Source organism: Camellia sinensis, chromosome 15, assembly GCF_055761805.1.
Source record: "Camellia sinensis isolate YWXY chromosome 15, ASM5576180v1, whole genome shotgun sequence".
Taxonomy (NCBI): Eukaryota; Viridiplantae; Streptophyta; class Magnoliopsida; order Ericales; family Theaceae; genus Camellia; species Camellia sinensis.
In genome coordinates, this window is record NC_138975.1 from 131,569,426 (window position 1) to 131,594,773 (window position 25,348).

General features: G+C 33.3%; 1 protein-coding gene across 1 annotated transcript; it reads left to right on the plus strand.

Moving 5' to 3' along the window:
- Window positions 1-6,858: 6,858 nt before the first annotated feature.
- Window positions 6,859-20,962, plus strand: LOC114309218 (uncharacterized). The gene is made up of 5 exons (XM_028254924.2): window positions 6,859-7,743; window positions 8,809-9,037; window positions 10,484-10,555; window positions 19,821-20,033; window positions 20,652-20,962. Exons 1-5 carry the CDS (start codon window positions 7,174-7,176, stop codon window positions 20,738-20,740), a joined length of 1,173 nt encoding a protein of 390 aa, XP_028110725.2. The 5' UTR covers window positions 6,859-7,173; the 3' UTR covers window positions 20,741-20,962.
- The last annotated feature ends 4,386 nt before the right edge of the window (window positions 20,963-25,348 follow it).

Sequence of the window (25,348 nt, forward strand, 5' to 3'; positions counted from 1 at the left end):
TGTAAAGCCTTTTATCTATGTGAAATTTATAACTAAGTTTAGATGTATGTTAGATAATTTTCATTTCAATTATTGATTTATGCTATGAGTTTGTTTTTGTAAATGTAACACACTAGGTGATATATGTTTTTGTAAATGTTAGATATTTTTTCTTCCTAATATGCTCTTGAATTAGGTTAAACAAAACTAATCATATTTTTATTTGGTTATCTTTTTATTAGGAAGGGTGTTGCATTTTCTTTGTATTACAGAACATTGGCTGGTGTGCTTAATTTGTTATTTGACATTTTTTTTTGTATTGCAGAGCACTGGCTGGGGTGCTTAATTTGTTATTTGTCATTTTTTTTTGTATTGCAGAGCATTGGCTGGTGTGCTTAATTTGTTTATTTTTTTCTATTGCATAGCATTGGCTGGCGTATTTCGTCTGATTTTTATATAGATGTTTTTGTGTTGTGGGATTTACATTTTGTTGTTTGTTTAAAATCTTATGCTTTTATTGTGCTTGAATTTTACGTAATTATGTGTTTACTTTTCACTATTTCGTTTACCTATAAATTTGGAAAATTTATGTTCAAATTGATTTATTCACCAAGCAGCATACAATTTATTTATTTTTCATTTATTTAATTTTCTACACAATAAACTGACCACCAAACCATAAAAATTGATAGATTTAACCATTACATTAAAATTGATGCAAAACTATAGCTTTGAGATTTCTCTTCTTTACTTCAACCAAAACTCACTATCTAAAAAAATGTGGATATAGAAATTTATTTGGGTACTGTTATTGGCTAGGATAATAAAATGCTTATTTTCTATTACAAATTGCAAGTGGGTTACATAAACAAAAATACTACAATACACCAAACTCTTTTCAAAAATCAAATTATAAAATTTATTTGAAAATTTAAAACCACACGGATCATCTATTTATATTTTCACCTCAAATTTTTTTGAAAAACAAATTAAATAAATTACATTTTAACCCAATAATTTTATATTCAATTAATGGTCACCGTGCCTTCAGGCACGGGTATACCCTAGTATATATATATATGACATCTACCTTATTGATTGGTAAGCCAAATAATTCTTTCCATTCTTTTAAGTCAATTTATTATTGTTCTATTATATTATATCTATTCTTGTTCATGTGTGTGTTCTGTTTGTTGTTGGAAAAGAAAAGGAGAAATGGCTTATTGGTGCCATGATTAGGTGTCAAATTGGTGATTGGTGAATAAAGAATGGATGCAATTTGTAGTCTAAAAATTTTGCACATGAACACAAACTTTAAAAATCAAGAAATCATATCAAATAGATGAATTTTGAATTAAAATTTTTACTGTAGCTTATTACATATTGAATTTCATTATAGAATTTTCTCATAATTTTTGGGAGTCAAAATCCATATAAATTGATGTATTCAAATCTGTCCAAAAAACTAGTACAAAACAGTAACTTTAGAAGTGTCGTTCTCTTTGGGTATAAATACAAAAATTATGAAATCAGTGTCATTAGAACCAGTTACGAGTCTAGTATTTAACATTTTTTTCCTTGCGTTGATTGCTCGTGTATATTAAGAGAATTGTCAATTTCTTTAAAGTGCTGCAGAAAGTAACCTGTTTTGACATAATTAATTATAAATAATTATTTTGATAAGCAAATCGAGTAAAATCAATTGGGTTTGAAACTTAGGATGTAGTATTTGATATCTAAAGGGTTTTGGAATTTTTCGAATGGTGTAGAGTGGGTTTTTAATTTTCAAAGTCAGTGAATATATTGGGAAAATCTGTTTAAAATTCTTTTTTATCTCAAAGTCACATTTAATTAAGTTTCGAGCTGAACCCATGTCTTTAGTAATTTGAGACCTTGAAGAACAATAACTTAGGTATTATTTAAGAGTAACGGTGAGTTGGGTTGAGCCATCTTAGTGCGTTTTAGTTTGGGGTTACTTAATTTATTATTCTTTTTAGTATTTTTAAATTAGTATTGACGTGTAGTTTTCATACTTGGTTCAGGGCACTAATTGGACTTTTATACTCTATTCAAGGATCATATTATTTCGTTTTCAGGTGAGTAGTTGCATGTTACATATTTTTATAAATGTTTTCCTACCATGAACTGTTGGAAAATTAAATTGTTGTTTTAGGATTAAACTGTTTTGATAAAATTATTATATTATCAATGGAATTAAATTTTTTCTGAAACATATGTAAACTTGGCGTACTATAAACTGTTTGAAATAGTCTCATGTTTATAATGGTGAATTATCACGTTTTGCGAAATTGAATTGCAGTGATTATTGGAACCATCTGTATATAAAAGCCCAAGGAATTTATTCCACTATGTGTGGTGACTCTGGCCACTAGGGAATAGATCTGGATTGGGTTGTGATGACTCTAGTGCTCAACGAATGTAAGAAAAAGACCTAAGCTAGGCTAGGTGACCTTCAATCGGATTGTCTTAGAGAAAATGCCTGAGTTGCCACCTCGAGGATGACTCTTGGTTTGATATTGGATACAATGGGCTTATTGCCTTGAGAACTTTGTGGCATGTTACTTGCTATTTTTGGTTCCTAAATTATAATGATGATCATGTTGTTATCTTTTTTAAGCGGAGAATCTCATTCGTTGTGCTCTTGACATTGATATTTTTATCTAAATTGTGGAACCTTGTTTTTGAAATAGATTATCTTTATCAAAACTGTATGTCAATCTAATTTCTGTTATATACATCTTATTTTGGAATGAAACCTTGTTTTCATAACTGTATTTACTATACATGTTTTTACTCACTGAGTTATCAGTTAACTTAATTGTTTAACATTTTTAGTTGAGAGGACTTAGAATGGACTCATGGCTTAGCAAAGACTCGATTTTATAGACCTCTAGGACATTTATTTATTTATTGTTTTAGATTGTTATGCCAATTTTGTGCGTACTTTTTGGTTGAGATTCATTTAAGATTATTTTGTTATGTGGGTTTGTTTGTATCTCATTAGTTTGGATGGTATTGATTAGGATTGGTTTTGCCCGTTTAAACTTGTGACATGTCACTGGATTGAATTTTGGTTTATTTATTAGTAGACTATTGTTACATTTATTCAATGTGATTATAGATTCATGTTTAGACTTATGTATGCCTTGGGCTAAGACCTTATAGGCCATGATCGGTTATGTCCGGATTTGGGGTGTGACAAAGCTAAGTGGGAGAAATGGAAACAAATTGTGTATATGCTATCGGAATTTGAAATTAGTTGTTGAAATGGCACTATAAGAGAAAATACACATACACAGATCAATCACTAAGGATAGTTATAGTGGTATGAATGATGATAGTGATAACAGTGACAATAAAGCTCTATTCAAAAATTTAGGTTTTCAGTAAAAAAAATTAAAAAATTATTACAAACCATCAGATCATTCTCTATTCTTTCTATATATTTTTTTATAAACAAATTTAAAAAGTCAATTCTCAAATATTCTTAAATGATTTTTTTTTTATTACAGAAAGAAAAGATCTAATCACATAGAGGTGATCTCTGGAATTAGACCATAAGGAACTGAGACCCCAAGATTACCTCTAAGCGATGTTACATAGTAATACTACTCAATTATGTAACGGTAAGTCGTAAACTCATGTACAGGTGAGATTCAAATTCACACTTCTAAAACTAGATATAATTCGTTTAGATTTGAAAAGTTTATTTTATCAACCATATATGTTATCATTCAAATAACTAATCCAAAGAGAGTAAAATATAAGATTTTAAAATTTCTACCTCAACCCCTTATCAACTTGTCACACCCACTTGGATTTTTTTTTTGGCAAGCCCCACTTGGGTTTTAGAAGGAGAAGAAGCTATTTCATGATCATTCAAATAACTAATCCAAAGAGAGTCAAAGATGAGATTTTAAAATTTCTACCTCAATACCTTATCAATTTGTCACACCCACTTGGGTTTTAGTTGAAGATGAAGCTATTTTATGATTTATTTTTTTTTATCAATCAAGAAATTTTGAGATCATAAAATAATTAGTTATTAGAAGGTGAATGACAAGTGGATAAGCTGAGTCAGCCCAAATCATGGACTCTGATTTGGTGTAGCCAAAATCATTGACAATAGGCTCCGTGAAAGGAGCTGCGAAAACTCAGGCCGCACATGGCTCGGCCAGCTTTCCTCGCCAACAGAATCAGACGACCTGTGATTAGTCAACGTCAACGCTCTTTGTCCCCTTCTTCCCACATTGCCATCTGTCATTTTGCGCAAAAGTCAACACGACTAAACAAATTTCTGTCATTCATCAACACTGTCTCCACTTTTATCAATAAAATTTTGAAAAATGTCATATGACAAATTTTTGTATGATTGCCTATGTGAAATTTTATGATTTATTTTTTTATTTAAAAATAATTATTTAATTATTAATAAAAGTAAATAATAACATATTAAATACTCTAATAATCTAAAATAGTAGTAAATGATTGTTTTGAAAAAATGATTAAAAATTAGTTTTTTAACTTTTATTAGTTTTTTTTTTGAAAAAATGTATAAAAAATATAAGAGATGATGTGATTCCAAATAGATTAAAAGTTAAAAGATGATTTTTAACCATCTTTCTAAAATAACTCAAAAAAAAGAAAAAAAGAAAAAAGACAAGTGATAGATATATAATAGTCCTCTAAAATTTTTAATGTACTTTTATTAAGCTTGATATGAAAAATTAAAGTCATTCAGATAGAGTGGAGGCCAATATACAATTTGGTCATCAAGTTGTATCGTATTATAAAAAAATTATGTACTTTATTTTAATATATCTATACATATATATTTTAAAAAAGAAAATGACTTCCTCAAAATTATGTGCTTAATTTAATATATATATATATACGGAAATGCCTGAGGCCTCGAATCTGAGGCCTCGAATTTGCCTCGAATCCTATTTTTTTTTTTTTTTTTTTTTTTTTTTTTTTTTTTTTTTTTTAACTTAAGACAGCTAGTTGTGTATTTTTTTTTTTCTTTTCTTTTTGCAAGGATAGTTTATGTATAGGGATGTGATAAAAAATTAGATATTTTGCAAGTGAGTTGGGTTAGACTGATTGAATGATAAAATTGACTGATAAATTTTTTTTTTTTATTTTATTTTATTTATTGGGCTGTGTTATTTATTTTTATTTTTTTTAAAGGTAGTCATATGTAAGGGTGTGCCAAAAAATTAGACATCCTGCACCAACTCATCATACAAAATTATATGGAATTAATAAATTTTAACCAGCAGTGATCAATCAATTAGGTTAGACTGGTTGAGTGATAAAATTGACTGATCCAAAATTGACTGATCAATTTATTAATTTTATATATTTTTATACGATGAACTGGTACGAAATATTTAATTTTTTTGATACATTCCTACATATAACCACCCTAAAAAAATAAAATAAACAAAAAAAATAATACACAAAGTCAAAAAAAGAAAAAAAAAAAAAAAAAAAAAAAAAAAAAAAAAAAAAGGCACTTTCGAGGCAAATTCGAGCCTCGGATTCGAGGCCCCTATCAGCGCTCATATATATATATATATATTTGTATATAAATTTAAGAAAGAAAATGGCTTTCCTATAGTTTGTAAATATACTACACCCATTCAATCTTGTCTTTTGGGCTCCTTATAGGTCTATTATGATGATTTGGCTAGTTGGTCTTCTAGATTTTTACGCGTAGAGCACCCTAATTTTTTTTTATTGATTCAATTATTATAACCATATTATTTCACTATATTTATTTTAACATAAATGAATGGTGTATACTCAAATCTATATTACTTGTCATTTTTTCAAAATAAATATGATGAAGTCATATGATTATAATCATTAGACAAATTTATTTATTTTTTCAAAAATAATCTACATATAAGGGTGGCAAGAAGGTGAATGGTGCAAATAATCAAAATGAGGTTATGCTCGCCCAAAATACTTGAATGAATAGATCAATCTATTTTAACTATGGGACAAAAACTCTTCCCTTAGTTGATAAAATTTAAATATATAATATAAATTTAAATTCAGTGCCATGTGATCAGCTGTGTGTGTGGCAAATACTTTTTCTTATTGTCAATTTATATAATAGTTTAATTGTGCACTTAATTTTAAGAATGATAATCACTTCATTGAGTCATGGGCAAGAAGTTACATAGTGATTTCCTTCTTCGGATTTTTGATGAACTGGTCGGCCATTTTTTTTTTCCCACTCAACTAAATTGTTCTCATTATCCCATCAATCTTATTAAATACATACAAATAAATTAAATTTTACAAAATATATTAATGAGATTTATTTTTGAAAAAAATTATTCATTTATATATATTTTATGTCTAGTTTTTTTTTTTATTTTTGAACCAATATTTTATATATACTTGAAGGAAAATTATTCAATAATTTTGAAACACCAGGTGATCATATTCCAAAGTAATCATTATTTACTTAGTCCCATGTTGTTTCTCCATCTCCAACATAAATTGTGAGTTTCTACCCTTCTTTACTAATCAAAACTTTATGAAACAACATGTATCCATACTCTCACAATACTAAGGCCAAGTTTGTGAAGACTAAAAAAGTGCACTTTTTGTCTTTTTGAACTAAAAAATTGAGGTTGAAAATATAGATGTTTGGGTTAACTTTTTGACTTTTTATTGAAAAATGTGTAATAAAAAATTGTAAAAATTGATTTGTAGGGAAAAATTTGAATTGGGAGTTGTGCAGCCGTAATTGTTGACTTTTGGTGAATAGTGTTAACTTTTTAACTTTTTGAGTAACTTTTTGACTTTTTGACTTTTTTAAAAGTACCCAAGCCTAAATAGTCACCCATACTTGAATACTCGATTTCGGTACACAAAATTGTAGACTAAAGCCAACTAGTGTGTAAAGAATAGCTACCAACAATGCAAAGGGAAAAGAAAACCGTGTGGATTTTTGTGTGCTCTCTCTCTCTCTCTCTCATTCTTCTCTTGTTTTTGAGGTCAATGACTTGCCAATCGTGTTTCTCCCACTAAAATTCTATTCTATTTGTCCTTATATAATTCTTGCTTGCTTTCCTAACCATCACCATCTCCATCTCCATCTCCCCCTCTCTCTTTTTTCTCTCTCTCAAAAACTAAGCAAAGAGAGCATAGCAAATGGGACGTACCCAAGGAGACCCATCACCACAGTCCCAACCACCATCTAACCCATCACCACCACAGCCTCAAGAGTATCATTATGATCAACAAGCCACTGATGATATTCCTCCACCACCACCCTTTGAGGCTTACACCGATGAAAACCACCACCACCACCACCACGAACACGGCGGCTCATCAGACCCAAATGTAACTAACAACAACCAAAACCAACAACACTTCCAGCCTCCACAACCATCACCACCACCGTCTCAGCCTCAGCCACCACAAGCGGCGGCTCAGCCTGTTCGATTCCCACCTCAATTCCCACAAGCAAATAATGGGAGTCAGCCTCCGTCATATCCACCTAAAAACCCACAAATGGTTGCACCGCGAACTCCGCCAAGAAACTACCCACCTCAAGGGGAGCCAGTGCAGTTTCCACCACCACCACCACCGTCTTCTCAGACGGCTTACCACCAGACTTCTGCTTCTGAGCCCGTGCAATTTCCACCACCGCCGCCTCCTTCTCAGGCGACTTACCCCCAGGCTTCTGAGCCTGTGCAATTCCCTCCATCACCTTCTCAGGTAGGGGCGGAGCTAGTAAAGGACCAGGAGGGGCGCTGTCATTTAATTTTGATTATTTATATATATATATATATATACATAAAGGAGGAGGATTCCTCCGGTTCAAAATCCGGATTGGAAGAAGTTGTTTGGATCTATAAAACTTATCCCGGCTGATTGTTCAAACTATTTATTTTATCGGATATTTTATGTATTTTATTTTAAAAAAAAATTAGATTGATTTGATAACTCTAATTTTTTAATTTATTATTTTTGTCATAAAACAATGTATGATTTATTTTTTTAAAACATAACTATTGTTCATTTTTTAGTAAAAATATGATAAATTGAACAAGTTATATTTATCGGATCCACTTAAGTTTTTTTATAAATAAAATAGATGAAGTGTCCAACAAAATAAACAATTCAAATATCCAAATCCAGATTTTGAACCGGGATATTCTTAAATTTTTTATATTTTTCTTCCAAAAAACTTAACCCACGGAAATTAAAATATTTACAAAGATAGACTCTTATTTAATTCACAAATAAATTTAAGAAAATATTTTCGTGTATTTAATTGCAAATTTATTTTCTTCCATATTATATTACTTTAGAGTTTATAAATTTTAATATTAAGATGGTTTTTTTTTAATAATAAATAATATGTATGATATTAGAATAGTTTTGAAATATCAATATCCTTCTTTTTTTTAATAAATTACAATTCTAACTCCTATAATTTGACCTAATTTTTATTTTGCTCTTATTTTTTCAATTTAAACAATTTGTTTATTAAACTTTAAATCTAATTTTAATTTAATCATTCCGTTTAAATTGAATCTTTAAATTAACAATTTTGTGACACGTGTCCATCTTCTAAAATATACACACACACAAAATTTGCCACTAATTTATATGAAAAAATCAAATTAAAACTATACTTAAAATAAGACGTTGAAAAATAAGAAATAAAGTAAAATTTAAATCAAACTAAAATTTGCATTCTAAATTGAGCCGACCTAATAATTTGTCCTAGTATTTGCTTTTCCTGAATTAAAATTCTGTCTCCGCCATGATTATCAGGCCACCTACCACCAACCTCAACAGCAAGTGCAATTTCAGCAGCAGGCGCAGCAGCAGCAGATGGGAGCACAGATGGCTTACAATGTCATGCCGCCTTCGCCGATGAAACCAACGGTTCAGATGAATGGCGTCGCGTCTGGGTTTCCGGTGAATCAATATCCAATTCCACAGGTTGGGACTGAGGGTTGGAAGACTGGGCTGTTTGATTGCATGGATGATCCTTTAAATGGTGACAAATCTCTCTTTCTCTCTCTCCATGTTTCAAGACAAATATATAGTCGTTCCAGATACGAATAATTCTACACATACTAACAATCTTACTAAAATTACAAATGATCAAATGTAATTAGTTGTCAAAAAAAAAAATATATATATATATATATATTTGAATCTCCAACGATATTTTTTTATTTTGAACTATAAAAAAAGGGGTCTGTGGTGTCATCGCAGTCCCGTTGGGCCCTAGCCCTGGGTAACCGATTGCCAGCTAGGAATTAACCCTCACCAAGTGAGAGTAACCGATTGCCAGTTAGGAATTAACCCTCACCAAGTGAGGGACCCACCATCAGGGCACTAATGGAGGGTAAACCTCACGCCGCAGCAGAGGCCAGGGACCGAGGAGAGTAAAGACATTGCTCACAGAGAGTGATCTCAAATGCCCCTCCCAGGAATCGACCCTAATTCCTCAGCTGGGGAATGGGCCGCATCCTCCACCAGGCCACCAACCCTGGTGGTAATCTCCAACGATATTTGGATATAAATACTTTTAGTAGCATTGTTAGTAAGATTTTAAAGTAGTGCATATATCAATTTTTTTTGCGCTCATTAAGGCAAAACAAAATGAAAACAAAATATAAATATGACAAATATGATTTTAAAAAGAGGCCAGTTATCCAATCGTATGATTACTGTTATTCCATTAACATTACTTTGTGTATGAATGATTTTTTGGAACATGAATAAATAGTTTGAATTATCAATGCGAGATTCGTGGTGGGCTCACGGAGGGCCAACAACATCATTCAATTGGAATCACTAACCTGAAGAGATTGGAATTTAGACTTTTGATATCGGTAGATTGACTTATCTGATATCATATATAATCGTATGATTAATACTGTATTTTGATAATTATTTAAATCACGAACTAAACACAAGGTATTCACGTCTAAGAGTCGTAGATTGAATCGAACCAACTCCAACTAGACGGAAGAATACAATCATCAAAATGCGATTCATAATTAATTTTGTAGTTGTTTTATTTTTTAGAAGAAATTGCCAATCAGGACAAATCTTCAAAAATTATAACACATTAATAATAAAAAAAATTTAATTTTAATTATTAATACTGTATTTGTAATGTTTATCACCTTTTGATAATTTTTTTTTCCCTAATTCCACGGAGAAGTTGTTTTCCCCTTATTTTTTTTAGCACGTTTGTGCTTTTCTACAAGGATGATGAACAACAATATGTATGAAACAAGGTGGAACTAAAAAGCAATTGGTTGTTATGTATGTATGTTTTAAAGAAAATTTCAGTATATGTTTAGAAAAATATTTTTAAATTAATAATAAATTTTGTAAATATTAAAAAATAAAATTATAATTTTTTTATGACTATGTAATCAATTTTTAAAAATTCTACTAACATGGTAATTTTTCCTATGATTTTCAGCAATTATGACAGTGTGCTTCCCATGCTTAACGTTCGGGCAGATCGCAGAAATCATTGACAATGGCCACACCTGTAAGTCCAAATATTTGCTTATCATGTATATATTCCATACTTAAATGGAACATTATGAGGACTTAATTTTTTCTAAGATAACTAGGTTAGTATGTATTTTTTTAGTTACATATAGAATTTTACACGAATTCAAATCTAATTTAAATTATACTAATTTTACCTATTTTATATGAACTTTATTTGATAAATATTTCTTTTTTTTTTATTTATATTTTTTATAATAAATTGAGATAATCCACAAACTCAATACTAATTTTGCATTTTACATTTTTCTTCTTAATTCTTTCAAGGGTATTAAGATTTTTTTTAATGCTAAATTACTTTTTTTTTCTTCTTATTTTCCAATGTATTATTTTATACCCAATATCAATTCTATATTATGGATTTGTTATTTAAATTTTATAGTGATTCTATATATGAAATTATACTTCATTTCTTACATTATTTTATAGAATCACAATAATGATACTCTTTTTTTTTTTTTTTTTGATCGGCAAAAAGAAGTCTTTATTGATGAAATATAAGAAGAATTACATCAATAAAGAGGAGCTTGGAGCTTAAACAAGCTCCAACCTCCAAGTTGGTGAGAAACCAACAGAGCAAAAAACCAGAGAATCAGGAAATCAGCTAAGGGAGACTGCAGTCCAAACCAGAGAACTAGTACTCCAGCTAAGGGAGATTACAGTCCAAAGCTGAGAAACTAGGCCAATCCCCATACAAACCATCACAAACCATCAGTCTTGATGTTTGCTTTCAACCAGAGAAGAAAACCAGCACAGATCAGACATTCCGCAAACTATACCCCAACCAGAGAAGAAAACCTGCATTAACCTGCATCAACCTCCTTGAATTCCCATGAGCAATACTGCAGCCCTATAGTCATTCTGCAAACTTAGAACAATACTCCTTGAAGTTTTTAATAACCAGAACCTTGCAGATCATCAAACAGCAGACCAACATGAGGCCTGTGCAAGCTTCAGCTGCCATGAGCTCCATTCCAACCAACAACCAATTCAAACCAACAACCAAACCATATACAGCACCTGGGCACAACAAACACTTTAGCAATGTAGACACATCAGCAGAATACTAGAATTGATGACGAATCAAAAGCTCCAGAATCCAATCCACAGTCCAAAGCATCAAGAAACACCTCTGGAACCATTCCCCAAGCAAAATCTAATGTGCTCCAAATTAAAAATGAAATCATGCACAGAGAACCTACTATCCTTAAAGACCTCCTTAAACCAGACAGCCATTCTAATCTTAATCAGATCAGAAACATCCTCCCCACTTGGGGTAACATCTCGAAATAAGCATTCGTTGCGATGGTTCCATAGAGCCCACATAACAACCAAAGGAAGAGCTTTCCACATCAACCTCACATTTTTCTTAAACCTCACCCCGGCCCACCAGTCAAGGACAGCTTCCACTGAATTTGGCAGAGCACCTTGTACATCCCACCATTTTAGTATTGCAGACCATACACTCCAAGCCACTTGGCATGACAGTAGCACATGGTTGAGTGACTCAATCCCAGACTTGCACAGACAACATACTGAGGGTGCATTAGCATGCAAAACACCAATCCTGGTAAGAAATTCAGAAGTCTTTAATTTTCCTTTCCAAGCAAGCCATCCAAAAAATTGAACTCTAGGTGGAATGTGGTTTACCCAAATCCTTTTGCTGATTGGACTGAGGCTACCGAAACCCTCTGCGATAAAACTGTACACTGATTCAACCGAAAAACTCCCTGTTTTTGAGGCCAACCAAACTAGTGTATCTTCTTCAGAGTTCCTAGGAACTGAGCCAAGTGCCTCTAGCTGGTTTATCAATCTGGTTGCCTCCAATCTTTCCCAATCATACAATTCCCTTCTAAGCTGGAACACCCACTCACCAGCATCCTCCTTCCTATCCAGCATTACAGCTAGAGTCACACCCTTTTCACCTACCAACCTATACAAGAGTGGGAATTCATCTTTGAGACATAAGTTGTTACACCATTTATCCACCCAAAACTTAACTCTATGGCCATTCCCCACTTTCACCTTACAGTTATTCAGAAAGAACTCCAGCAGATTGCTACTCTGATCAGAACCTGATATTATGTCTTTCCACAATTTAGAAAACCTGTTAATGGGGCTAGCAGGAGGGTTCCAACTCCCCTCCTCTAATCGATATTTGCTGCAAATGACTCTCCTCCACAGAGCTTTGTTCTCAACCCCGAACCTCCACCTCCATTTCAACAAGAGACAATTATTAACCTCCTTGACTCTCCTAACCCCCAGACCCCCTTGCTGCACTGGTTTAGCTACTTCCTTCCATTTTACCAAGTGAACCTTCCTCTTCAATTCAGAACCACCCCAGAGGAAGGAAGCCTGAATCTTATCCAGGTCTCTGGCTACCCCTTGAGGCAATTTATACAATGACAGATAATAAATGGGCAGAGAGGACAGAACCGACTTAATTAACGTAAGTCTCCCAGCAAATGAAAGTAATTTCCTTTTCCAGCCCGATAATTTACTTCTAAACTTGTCCAGGACAGGCCTCCAAGTTGCTTTCCTACTTGGGTTGGCGCCCAATGGGAGTCCAAGGTACTGGAATGGCATAGTTCTTACTTTACAATTTAGCACTGAAGCAAACTCCAACATCTCCTCATCTGGAACACACACTCCACTAACAATGCTTTTGTGGTAGTTTATCTTAAGACCTGAAAGCATCTCAAAACACCTCAGAATCTTCTTTAGATTTCGCACCTCCCGAACATTAGCTTCACACAATATTAGTGAATCATCTGCAAACTGAAGGTGAGTAAGTTCCACCCCACCAGTGCCAATCTTCACCCCTTTTATTATCCCCAAACTCAAAGCTCTTGACATTTAAATGCTCAACCCCTCTGCAGCTATATTAAACAAGAAGGGAGACAGGGGATCCCCTTGTCTAAGACCTCTTTGGGGACTGAATTCCTCAGTAGGAGCACCATTGACAAGTACAGATAATCTGACAGAAGTTATACATACCCTAATCCACTGCACCCATTTCTTACCAAACCCAAAATTTTCCATCATAGAGAACAGAAACTCCCAATTCATTGTGTCAAAAGCTTTCTCAAAATCAAGTTTTAAAATCAATCCTCTCTTCCTAGATTTCTTCCAACTATCCACAACCTCATTAGCCACTAACACACCATCTAGGATGTTCCTGCCTCCAATAAATGCTGATTGATTCACACTAATGATGTGAGGGATGACTGCCTTCAACCTTGAGGATAAAACCTTATTGAGGATTTTATACAATGACCCAACCAGACTTATAGGTCTGTAATCGGCTAAGCCCATAGGATTCTCCTTCTTAGGGACCAAAGTAATGAATGAACTGTTGATCCCTCTAACCAGCTTACTATTTTGGTGGAAATCAGCCATGAAAGATAGCACATCAGACTTCATTACCTTCCACAATTTCTGAAAGCATGACAAGTTAAACCCGTCTGGGCCTGGAGCCCTATTACCATCACAACCCTTAACAGCACTCCATATCTCCTCCTCAGAAAATTCTAATTCCAACAAATCAAAGTAGGGACTTTCCCTCACTGACTGGAAGGGTCCCTCTAATAAAGGCCTACACTTCCAAACCTCAGTATATTGTTTTTGAAAATGAGCTTGGACCTCTTGCTTAACTTTGCAAGGATCATCTAAGACCACATCCCCAATGGTTAGAGAGTTAATTTCATTTCTCCCCTGTCTACACTTAGCTGTCACATGAAAATATCGAGTGTTTTTATCCCCATTCAAATTCCAATTGAGTCTTGACTTTTGTAGCCACATCCAGTCCACCATTCTAGTTAGCCTGCAAGCTTCAGCTCTAGCCTCCCTTCTTCTAGCTTTTTGTACCTCTTCAAGCTCCCTTTCTTCTGCAACCAGATCAAACATATGAAGTTCATCCTGCACTTGCTTCAACTTAGTATTCACATTACCAAAAACTTCACAGTTCCACTGTTTGAGTGCTATTTTCAACCTTTTCAGCTTCTGAAATAATCTAAAACCAGCCCATCCCTCCACCTGCTGCTCCGCCCACCACTTTTCCACAAAAGGTAGGAAGTTAGAATGTAGAGTCCAGGCATTTATAAACCTAAAGGGTTTAGGGCCCCAATCTCTCTCATCTTCCATTAAAAGTAAAGGGCTATGATCATACAAAACTCTAGGTAACCCCCACAACTTCAGGTTGAAAGATTCCAGCCATTTTGGATCCACTAAAACCCTATCAATTCTGCTCCACTTCTCCCCTTCCCTGGCATTACACCATGTATACCTTCTACCCAATAGGGGCAAGTCATTTACCTCACTTTTATCAATGAAATCATTCAATTCCTTCATTCCCCTCTCCCTCCTAGAACAACCTTTCCTCTCTCCAATATTTGTAATTTCATTGAAGTCCCCTCCTATACACCAGGGATTAGAAAACTCCTCTTTTAGTTTCAAGAGGCACTTCCATAGTTTCCCTCTCTGACCCACTTCATTAGGAGCATACAGATTAATTAAGACACATTCGAAGGAAAAGAATAAAGTACCAGAGAGAAGTATGAATCTTCTATTACAACAGCAACTTAATACCTGAAACACACCTGGATCCCATATACATAATAGGCCACCTGCAGATCCTTCAGCATCCACCGTCATGAATTCCAACCTATCCCTAGCCCAGAGATCCTTAATCTCCTTTTCTGATAAAGAAGCCTTCTTTGTTTCCTGGAATAGAGCAATATCAACTCCTCTAGCTTTCAACATACATTTAATTTTATTCCTTTTTTCCTTTTTTCCCAAACCCCTTACATTCCAAGATAGTATCTTCATCATTGAACAAAAACACTTACCTCTGACCCCTAGATGCTGCACTTTACGCTGTAGCACCGAACTCCCCTCCCATTTTTTCTCTATCCTTTGCCTCAAAATCCATAATTCTGGATAATACAACCTCTTCATTACCTTTGTAGTTAATTCCCAGCAATTTCCCCATTTGTAGAGTCTCTTTAGCCTCTTTAAGCAAAGTCCTGTTTCTGGCTTCCCCACTTGCATATATTGCAGAACCAGTTGCTGCCATGGCTGCTGCTCTCCAAATTGCCCCTTTTGGACCCAATTTAGTTGATGAGGCTCCTTTATGACCGCAGCTTTTTACAAGTTCATTTTTCATCTGTTTGAGCTTCTTCCCACTAGAGTGTTTAACTACTCTTTTCCTCCCTTTCTTCTTCTGTAATTCTGAACTTAAGCGTGCTGCGTCGTTCTGGGTATGTGATGATACATCTGAACATATTAGTAAAGGGCCAACTACTTGTTGTGACCCACTCTGGAGACCTGAATTCAGGCCTTGGCCTTGGGCTTGTGCCTCCACCCCTTTTTCCATATTTTCAAGCCCATTTCCTAAGCCCACCTCATTACCCAGACCCAACTCCACCTCTAAATACACCCCAGGTTTAAGTAAGCTAGAGCCACTTAGACTTCTGACAACACCATGCGTGACAACTTGCTCAAGACTTTTCTGACCTACCCCTTCGCAGCCGTTGCCTATGTTTCCAGCTGCGTTCATCATGCTACCTGTTTTCCCTTCGAGCACATTTTCAGCCGACTCTGCCACCACTGTTTCAGAACACCCAGGTAGCTCCATATTCACCGCATCATTACTCCTTACTTGACATGACCCATCCCTTTGGAACACGTCATTAGCCTGGTGCAGCTTCTGTGCTGACTCATCAGACCCGTCATCATTTCCTATAGCCACATCACTTACAGTTTCCTTCACCACCTTCTCACCATTGTTTGTGCTACAGACCTCTTCCCCACAACAATTCTTAGAACAAACACAACTTACAGCGGTGATATTTGGTAATCCAGATTGAAGTTCTCACACTCTTACGGATTGGAAAGAACCTTTGCATTCCAGGTTAACGGCTTTATTTATTGGCTCCATACGCCTGGTTATAATCTGAATCTTAGCACATTCAAATGATGTCGGGTTGCAGAGATCACCCTCAATACAGATAACCTCCCCCCAAATATTTCCGATTCTATTTAAAGTTGTTCTGTTCCATAGATTCCATGGTATACCGTAACAGCATAACCACACCTTGCGTTCTCTGATTCTATCAAGGTCAGGTTTCCACTCCACAATTTCCTCACAACAATCCCCTAACCACTCCTTTACGGACCCCATGCTGGCTTCCTTACATTCCTTGGATGTGAATGTTAATAACACATCCCTACCCCCTCCATCCCTGACTACGATGTTCTGCATACCCCTTTCCTGAATTTCTTTTTGAAGTTGGAGGTTGGCATATTCAGATTTAAGACGAACCACTATACTGTCATATAGCCACCCGTTGCCTATTTCCTCTGCCTTGATTGATGCAATTTCATCCCCCATGACGCTAGTGTTCTTAGTAACCTCTGCATACGAACGGAGTCCTACTGTTGGCTTCCAAGCACTGCTTACACCCTTTCCAGTATCTAGAGGACCATTTGGTTTAGGATGGTGTGGGATTTTGTCTTCCAGAGTTACCTTGCCGTAATCCGCATGCTTCACTACCAGTTGCTTGTCCTCCACCCATAACCCGTTCGCCTTTTTCACAGCCACTTTTGCTGCAACTTCACAGTCATATCGGACAAAAGCAAATCTAGTATTCCTCACTATCCTTCTCTTGTGAGGGATGTAGACATCCCTTACCACTCCAAAATTCCTGAAAATGTCGACCAACATCTTCGCATTCATTGATCTGGGCAGATCATCGACGAAGATTGTGAATAGTTTTGCATTAGCTTTCCTACTCCATCCTTTTCTGCCTTTCTGATTCAACACAGGGATCCATCCACCTTCCATGACTTTTTAATAATGATACTCTTGAGCAACCTTTAAAACATAAAAGAACTTACTATTCAATAACTAAAAAAGTAATTCAATCAGTAAATTCAAATTTAAATGATACTCTTGAGCAACCTTTAAATTTGAATTTACTGATTGAATTACTTTTTTAGTTATTGAATAGTAAGTTCTTTTATGTTTTAACATCATATTACAAATGATTAATTACTTCATACGCTGAGATGTATTTATTGTTCGGATATTTTAATTATTTTTTCTTTTTAGGTTTATATGTTGTTATGTGATTCTTTCTTGGTTAGTCGTTGTTAAATTTTTTTTATATATATACTTAATATTTTAATGTAATTAAAAGTGTTTATTTTACAATCTTATAATTATATATATATATATATATATCATATAAAATCATTATATGATAATCCAACTACAGCATATTTATATTTAATAAATTTTATATAATTTCTATTTCTACATAATTTTATTTTCCAAATGAATATAAAAGAAAATTAAATAGTTAGAATTACTTTTAATTTTATATTACTAATTCTTTTTCTAATTTAACTATTATTTTGAATATCAAAATGGATATTTATTTTACTATTTTATAATTTAATATATATCATAAAAAATTATTATATGATAATTATACTTTTATAAACAATAGACCTAAAATTATTAAAATACACAAATAATTTAACTAAAATTAATATATATATATATATATATAAGTATTCAAGTAACAATTTTATAGAATGATAGCGCAAATATTATCAAAATAAATAATAAAAATCATACTTTAATTTTAATTTTAATTTTAAATTTAAATTTAAATTATTCTTTTATAACACACATTGTACTATCAAATATTTTTTTTTTAAAAAAATAACATACATATTGCACGGGTCAATTACTAGTTCAACATAATAATAATTATTCTTTGTAGTCCATTCTGTGGTTGTTGAGGTTTGTAAGGTTTATTATAGGCCTCACTTTAACTTTGAATATTTTATTTTGCATTTTTTTTTGTGGATATTAATTATGAAAAAATTTAATAGTTATAGTCACATAATTTTAATACTTTGTCTCATAAAAATAGATGATTTATATATGTGGAAATTAAAATTGTCCCACATATATTAATCGAGAAATCAATGAAGTGATGAGTCACACCGTTTCAAATCTGTAAAAAAATAAACAGTTAATGCCTCCCGATTAGTGGTTGCTAGCCGGAGGGTATTCAACGATCAAGTTAAATAACATGTATCTCAATGAAACTAAATAAGTAAAAAAGAATGGTTTTGGGATATCTCCTTGGAGTTGAAAATTACATCCCTTTATATAGGTTAATATGCCACCAATTTTATCCAATGAAAATAAGTTACATGTATAGCTCAAAACTCATCCGATGCATGTATATCAAAGCAAGTTGGCAAGTTACATAAATCATTAGTAAATTCTTATTCCATGTGAGCAACCCCACTTTACATGGGCTAATTTTTATCTTTCCGCAATATAATTGTGAAAATAGGTTATATATTTTTTTCAAAAACAAATATGATAGAATCATGTTGTTATAATCATCAGATTAATCTATTTTTTTTTAAAAAAAAAAAAGATCTATACACATTGTTTAACAAAATAAATAATTTAGATCATCAGAATAAGACCCGTAATAAGTGCCATAGGTCTCAACAATGCCCTCCAACCCTCCCTATTTATTTATAGGGTTAAATATATCATGGGGCTATATGCACTTTTTGTTTCATTTTAATTTTTAATAGTTTAATTGTGTTAATTTATTAGTCATCAATTTAGTCAATTTGTGTTTAAATAGTTTTAACACAAATCCCCCCCCCCCAAAAAAAAAAAAAACCTTTTGTTTTCATTATAAAATTTGAAGAACGAATCATTTAAATTCAAATTGGATAAGGATGAGTAGGAATCAAATTAATATAATTAAAAAATCAAGATGACTCATACTTTAATTCATGCAAGAGAGGGATTTTTTTTTTTTAAACGACTAAAGTCAGCTGTTAATTATTAAAAAAAGACATATTTGATATGAGAAAAATGAAGAATAGTATATTATATATAAATTTTAAATTTTTCTTACAATTATATTACGTGAATAAAAATATATATATGCGAAATAAAAAATATTTCTAAAATTTTAATCTTTTTCTTTGTCTAATAATGGGGTATAACAATGTTTGATAATTTGAATTTTTATGGTCTGAATGGTTCGAGTATCTCAAAACGATATCGCTTTGGAAGTAAAAAAAAAATGGTTTTGATATACTTGAACCGTTCCAATTATACAAATTCAAACTATGAAGCGTTTTTTAATAGAGTATTTTTGTTGTTGTTTGTAAATTGTATGTTTGTGTACATATAGCATGTGCGACAAGTGGGATGTTGTATGGATTGATTGCTTGCGTCATCGGAATGCCATGTCTGATATCATGCGGCTACCGGAGTAAGCTGAGAAGCCGATATGGGCTGGTGGAGTCGCCGGCTCCGGACTGGATAACTCACTTCTTCTGTGAGCATTGTGCTCTTTGTCAAGAATATAGGGAGCTTCAGCATAGGGGTTTGGACCCTTCTATTGGTAAGTCATATTATTTTTTTTTATAAATAATTTTTAAAAATCAGAAAATAAAAAATTTACATATTCTCCATTTATTAAAAATCTAAAATGAATTGTTTATAATTGTTATCTCATTCTGAATTTTAATAATAAATCATGTCATTATAACCACATAATGAAGAGGTGATTTTAGTGAACATGTTTAGTAACCTTGTTTGACCTGAAATTTGATACAAAAAATTTATTTGAGCTCAATAAGAGAAATGAAATTGCTAGAGACAATGAAAAAATGTATCATGAAGACAACTCGAAGCTATTGTCAGACGACCAAAAAAGCTTAGGATGGATTGGAAAAGTTTCGAGATGATTTTTATGAAAAAAATTTGTGGTATGTAATATTGTTGCAAGAGAAATTATACCCATAAAACATGACAAGAATACTACCATGCAATTGAAATTGTGGTTAAGACATTTAAAAGATATATTGTGGAATTTATATACATACATTGATATTTTTAAATAAAATTCTAATTATATGGTATTGCTTTTTCATTTTCTTTTTATAGTGAACCCTGTTCCTAAATGAATGATACTAACAAGCAAAAAGTTTGATTTGAATATTATGTTTTGTTTTTATAGGATGGCTTGGAAACGTGGCTAGGCAGCAGCAGCAACAGCAGCCGCAGGTTGCAATGGTGGCACCTATGAACCAAACCATGATGGGTTGATTACAAAATTTGATTGAATTGGAAAAGTTGTGCCTTTTTTTCTCAGTTGTAATTTATAATTTCCACTTGTGTTCTTATATATACATGTTGTGTTATGCTTGAAATTTGCTTCTTTTTTTTTTTTTTATCGAAGAGACGCATAAATATATGTGTTTCCTGCAAACTATGTGAAATACAGAAATGATTCCATGATAATGTTAATTTTAATAATTGCATTTTTAATGCTGGTGTAACTTTTTTTTTTTTGCAAAAAATTTATTTATTTTTTATTTTTGCATAAATTTGTCAATAGTCTAGTTGGCATCCACATGAAATGGATTGTGAATCATATTTAAGATGAACTTTTAAAATGTTAATAAGACAAAAGTGCCTTTCGAGTTAGAACTCTAAAGGACAAACCCGTGAAACTAATTATTGGGTTTGATTATATGAACAATACTTTTAGGTGCTTGATTATGCATATAATATGGTATCAAAATTATGGTAGTGTTTGGACTGAGGTGAGGATGTTGGCATCTCACATCGGTTATGGATGATATTCATGATGGATTTATACGTTGCATGGCATCTCTATTGAGGAGGTGCCTCTTTAGTTAGAGTTTAAATGAATAAACTTCTAATTTGAGTTAAGTCGTATCGGACAATACTAGAATTATATTTTAATGTTGGAAAAGAATTACTTTGATCATATTAAAATATTAAATTTGTGAAAAAATAAAATAAATGAATTTATGAAGAAAAAAAAAATGTTTCTTTTTCCTTTCCTTCTCTATTAACTATTGGAGAATAACATATAGAATTTCAAAATATATAAGATGCCAAACACAAAAAAAACTAATGCAAGCTAAATACATAAATAAGAGTCAAACAAAGAATACAAAGAAAAGCTAGGGTTGCATTTGGTAGAGTTTTGTAAATATGATTTGAGAGTATGAGTTGTATTTTGAGTTTGTGAGTTGTGAAATTATGATTTGAGTGTAGAAAATTTGTTTGGTTATGATTTTTGAATAGAGTGTTAAATTGAGTTTTGAAAGTTTGATGTGACATGTGAAATAAGAAAATTTGTTTGGTGATAAGTTTTCAAAATAGTTTTCAAAACTTAATTTAGGGCTAGTTTGGCATGTACTAAATAAGCCAAAAAGTCAAAAAGTCACTATCTTATTTAAGTCACATCATCTTATTTAAATCACATCACCTCTCTAACACATCACATCAAACCCAACCCAAACCCAACCCAAACCCACCAATAAGTCAAAAAGTGCACTTTTTTAGGACATCCCAAACCAACCCTTAACCTATAATTGATAATCAAACACGCAATTCATAACTCGATATTCGTATTTTTGATCAACAGTCATAACCAAACTATTTTTAAAATACTCAAATAAAAATATGATTTTTTTTTCGATTAATTGTTTTAAAGTAATTTTTTTGAATAATTTTTTTTTCAAATAACTTCTATGTCAATTATTTTATGTCAATTAATTTTTCTGTCAATTTATTTTTTTAGGCCTGTATAAACATTAAAAATATTAAAATTATTTTAAAATTATTTAGAAAATTAAAATATTAAAAATATTCCTAAAAATAAAAATTTAAAAATATTCCGAAAATCAAAATATTTACAATTAAAATATCAAAATATTAAAATATTTTTATGAAAATTAAAATATTAAAAATATTCCTATAAAATAAAATAAAATAAAATATTAAAATTAAAATTAAGTTGTTTTTGAGTTTTTAAAAGGGTTTTGAGTTGTGTGTTTGGTTATGAGTTTTGAAAAATAGGTGTAGAATTATGATTTGAAAACTGTAATCAAATACCACACTCAAATTAGTAGTAGAACTATGTTTTGAAATCTAAACCAAACAGAGCCTAGATCTGGAGATAAACAACCACAAAAAACACCAAATGAAACTGGATTCATCAGCTAGAGTCATCTGACTGAGCAAGCATGTGGAAGCCACTATCAGAAAACTGGCCATGGTTAAAAATCAATATTTTCATAAATGGTGTTTTTTTTCGTCAAACTAATTTTTTTCCCTTTCTTCTTGTTTTTTTACGAAATCAAAAAATTCAACCAAAAACAGCGAATAAGCCCCTGGTATATAAACAGAGGAAGAAGCCCCTAGTATATAAGGCTCAAACGAAGGACCAGTACAAGTAGGGAAGGCAAGGTCCAAAAAAAAACAAAAAACTTAAAAAGACTACGGAATCAGAATTTTACCCAGAAAATTTATATATAGCCTAGATTTAATTCTCGGGCGGTGGCGCCTTCATCTAAAATAATCTCGACTACAGCTTATATTTTCTGCTAAAAATTTATGGGTTGGCAAAATAAAGAGAAAACCTTATTAGCTTTCCAGCTAAAGAATGTAAACATAATTGTGGGGACATATTTTTTGGATAGTCCACGTGATCAAGGTTGTTAGCCAATGTGCCACGTGGGTAGATCATGTTTGTCAAGATGTTTGGGGCACTGTCGAAGTATTCTGCGGGGATATCGGAATCTGAGATATTTGGATAGAGGACTAGAGTCCTAGATGACATCAAGTTACCTATTTGGATAGATATGAGACTTTTGAGGGAGTTAATCTTAATCTGAATAATGTGAGTTGTGATAGAAGTTATCATTGTAAGCATAGAATCCCATGAAGTAATATTTCTAAGGGAAGTTGGACACCGATCATTATAAAAGTAAGGCACCTTCTGTCTAGTGAGTTAAGCACTATTGATTATCTTTGAGAGATATTTTACTGACTTGATTGTCGGAGTGCCCCCAGGTGGACGAACCACCGTGGGATTCTTATCTTTCTGTGATAGGTTGTTTAGGCTTAATCTATTCTGTCGGTGCTCTCCAGCTGAGTTTTCCTTTTGGTTGTGTGGTCGGAAATTAACACCCACAATTTGGTGCCGTCTATGGGAACTTAAGGAGAATAGACAGCCAACAACGAGCAGGGAGAAAAGATTGGGGACAACATCCCTAGTGGGAGTGGTAAACTTGCCAATCTAAACGTAGAAAAAGAAAATCGTAATGAAGGAGCACGGGATCAGAATCCTGGAGAGAATGACGTCGGCCAAAAGGGAGACGCACCGAAGAAAGCAGGTCGAGATAAGTACTACCATAAAAGCAACCTTCAGGTATGGAGAGATAGATGCCGGAGAAAAGACGAGAGAACTGAAAGACATGGCAAATAAGTTGACAGATCTACAAACAGTGGTCAACCTCATGATACAGAACAACGTGATGTAGCTGACATCCCTATTACAAGACATGCCGGCACCAGTAACCAAAACTGGTGCCTAGAAAACAAGAGCTCAGCCAAAGTGAGCAGATCCCGGCTTTCAGATCCTAGAAGACAAGATCTCGGCCTAGATGAGTAGGTCTGAGAAGACAAGAGCTCAGCCTAAGTGAGTAGATCCCGGATTCCAGATCCTAGATCCCATATCCTAGAAGACAAGATCTCGGCCTGGATGATTAGGTCCGAGAAGACAAGAGCTCAGCCTAAGTGAGTAGATCCCGAATTCCAAATCCGAAATCCCGGATCCCAGATTCTAGAAGACAAGATCTCGGCCTAGATGATTAGGTCCGAGAAGAGAAGAGCTCAGTCTGAGTGAGCAGATCCCAAATTCTAAAAGACAAGATCTGGACCTAGATCCGAAAAGAGAAGAGTTCAGCCTGAGTGAGCAGATCCTAGATTCAAGAAGATAAGATCTTGGCCTAGATGATTAGATTCGAGAAGACGAGAGCTTAGCCTAAGTGAGCAGATCCTAGACTCTAGAAAGCAAAATCTCGGCCTAGATGATTAAGTTCGAGAAGAGAAGAGCTCAGCCTAATTGAGCAGATCCCAGATTCCAAGATCTCGACCTAGATGATTAAATCCAAGAAGAGAAGAACTCAATCTAAGTATGCAAATCCCGGATCCCAGTAGACAAAAAGGAAGCACACAAGATCAGACTGAAGTCGGCCAGGTTGAAGACTTTTTATACAAGGTCCACAAAGGAGTATGTGGAAGTCATGCAGGGGGCAGATCCCTTGCCCACAAAGCTATATCGCAGGGATTCTGGTGGCCCTACATGCAAAAGGAAGCCGAAGCCTATGTAAAAAAGCGTGAAAATTTTGTTGAAATCCACCTGTAACGTGCGAGAGAGCAACAATTCAACTAGGGGCATACTGGCAACAGCTTGCTAGGGCTTACAACAAGAAAGAGAGTTCAAGGTTGGAGACCTCATCCTGAGAAAGGTTGTCGGCAATAAAAAGGATCCTAGGGAGGGCAAACTTGGCCCAAATAGAATTATCTCGATTGCGGCAATGGGTCATATCAGCTGAAGTAATAATAAAAGTACTAGTTTGATTTTTGTGAATTTGAAATTTGTGCGATAGGGCCGACCAGTCCTATGACGATGTTTCCGAATGAAACATGATGAGTAACTTAGACTTATTATATGGCAGAGTTGAATTATACTTGCATATAATAGAGTTGAACTAAGTTAGCGATGTTTCTGAAATGAAAGATGACGAGTAACTTAGACTTATTATATAGCAGAGTTGAATTATACTTGCATATAATAGAGTTGAACTAAGTTGGCGATGTTTCTGAATGAAA